Genomic DNA, 1880 nt, shown 5'->3' with positions numbered 1-1880 from the left:
ACAAACGAGTTAAAATAGTGTTACGAACGAGTTAAAATGTTAAAAGACTGACAAGATCGGATCCTAGTCTTTTTCGGCGGGGAGAGTGTTGAATGAAACGGCACGCGATAGAAATGACAGCCTAGATGACAGAAGAATAGGTCACCTAATTTAGCCATATTCTTGCTACGTTCATTTCAATAGTTTTTCCTGCCTAGACTCTTAAACTCGTCCAGCAAGCTTATGGGTTTTAATTATGGGTGTTTTAAAAAAAAAGAGAACTTGGCCAAAAAAAGTGTAGGCCCGGGCCTACAGTGCTACATACTGGCTACGCCCCTGGGGATAGGGTTAGTGTTAGGGAGTAGGCGTAGGCGACTCCCTAGACTCGTTAGTGGAGGGGTGTTGCTATCCCCCGGGCGTGGAGGGAGGGTCACGTGATACAGTTGACGTATACTTCAAAATCATTAATCATCCGGCAGCGATAAACTCCAACACCTCCAACGCTAACCATAACACTAAATATATATATCTCGGAGCGCTATATATAGGTATTGTGCTCCACAAAAATTAATCTATGGTGTGGGGACAGATATCATGATGCAAAAACCCTAACCCTATCCCTATCCCTAACCCTAACCCTAATCCTAACCCTAACCCTAACCCTAACCCTGACTCTAACACTATCCCAACACTAGTGCTGCCACGTTGCGGTCACCTCCCTCCACGCCTGGGGGATAGCATTACCCGTTAGGGGAGTAGGCGAGTTACGTACCGCCATATTAGATAGTACCAGGGTACGTTCCGGTGTACCAGACCGTACCCAGGGTACCTTCCGGCAGTACCCCGGGGGACATAGACCCTCTCAGCATCACTATGTAGCCATTTGTAGGCCCGTGTCTGATCGCTAAAATGGATTATGGTCCTATATAAATAGTATAATAATATAGATTTATTGTATAACATCAAGAGCTAATATTATAATACCTATTATAGGTGTTATTAGTTCTTAATAATATAAATATATATATGTATCTAATTCTCACCATGCAGCCTGATATGCTGAGGAGATTGGGAAAACTAGTTTGTGCCTCACGTTTGTGCACGCCAGCCCACCCATCCATCTTATTTTGCACTTTCATTATTTGATGGAATGGGACATGATTGGATAGATAGATAGATAAATATTGAGTAATCACTAAAAATCTTAAAATTATATAGTAATTTAATTGTTTTGTTTTCAGTTTGATAAGTCTTTGAGCATGTATCTGCATTCACTGGACATCAGCAATATTGACGTCGACATGGTTACAATATCAGGTGCGTTTATTGTTAGTTGATGGCTGGCTAGTTCCAAGAAACAGTCACATATTGCAATGTAAGACCGATGTATTAGTGAATTGTCATTAGTCTCACATCGTGATTGGCTTAATTGTTAGCATGCAGTAATAGAGAGGATGGACAAAGAGCTATAGTATAGTGATGTGAATTAAAGTGCTCTACAGAGAACACCACTAATAGACCAGTCGGTGGCTACATAATGAGTTATTAATTGCATATCATACTTACATCGCCAGATTACAGACATGACTTTGAGAAAGCAATGAAGAGAAAGCTCACGAAAAACGAAAGGAAAGTTTTTCGCCTCAGGATTGATGATTGGTATTACGAGAAGATCACGGCAGGAACACTAGGTCGGAGTGCCGAAATGGCTATACCACTGTCACCAGGAAAACTGGACTATAGTTTTGGTGATGGTAGGTACAGCAGTAGCCATGCTCTTCAATCAGCGGTTTCTAGATGGGAAGCAGTCCCAAAAGCACATTGGTTGCCTCTGCATAATGGAAGTGACAAAAAAGATGTGATGTTTAATCTCTCTCTCTCTCTCTCTCTCTCTCTCTCTC

At 41.6% G+C, this 1880-nt stretch overlaps 1 protein-coding gene across 1 annotated transcript in view; it reads left to right on the top strand.

Moving 5' to 3' along the window:
* The window catches only part of LOC106814088, a 9995-nt gene that overhangs the window by 4503 nt on the left and 3612 nt on the right, over positions 1-1880 (top strand). The window contains exons 2-3 of the mRNA XM_014818364.1: positions 1221-1296; positions 1554-1733. Of these exons, the coding sequence (XP_014673850.1) occupies positions 1221-1296; positions 1554-1733 (256 nt within the window). The remainder of the gene's footprint in view (positions 1-1220; positions 1297-1553; positions 1734-1880) is intronic.

Source organism: Priapulus caudatus, unplaced genomic scaffold (genome assembly GCF_000485595.1).
Source record: "Priapulus caudatus unplaced genomic scaffold, Priapulus_caudatus-5.0.1 Scaffold870, whole genome shotgun sequence".
In the NCBI taxonomy this organism is placed as follows: domain Eukaryota; kingdom Metazoa; phylum Priapulida; class Priapulimorpha; order Priapulimorphida; family Priapulidae; genus Priapulus; species Priapulus caudatus.
The sequence above is the reverse complement of the archived record's forward strand: the minus strand, read 5'-3'. Positions and strand labels throughout refer to the sequence as shown.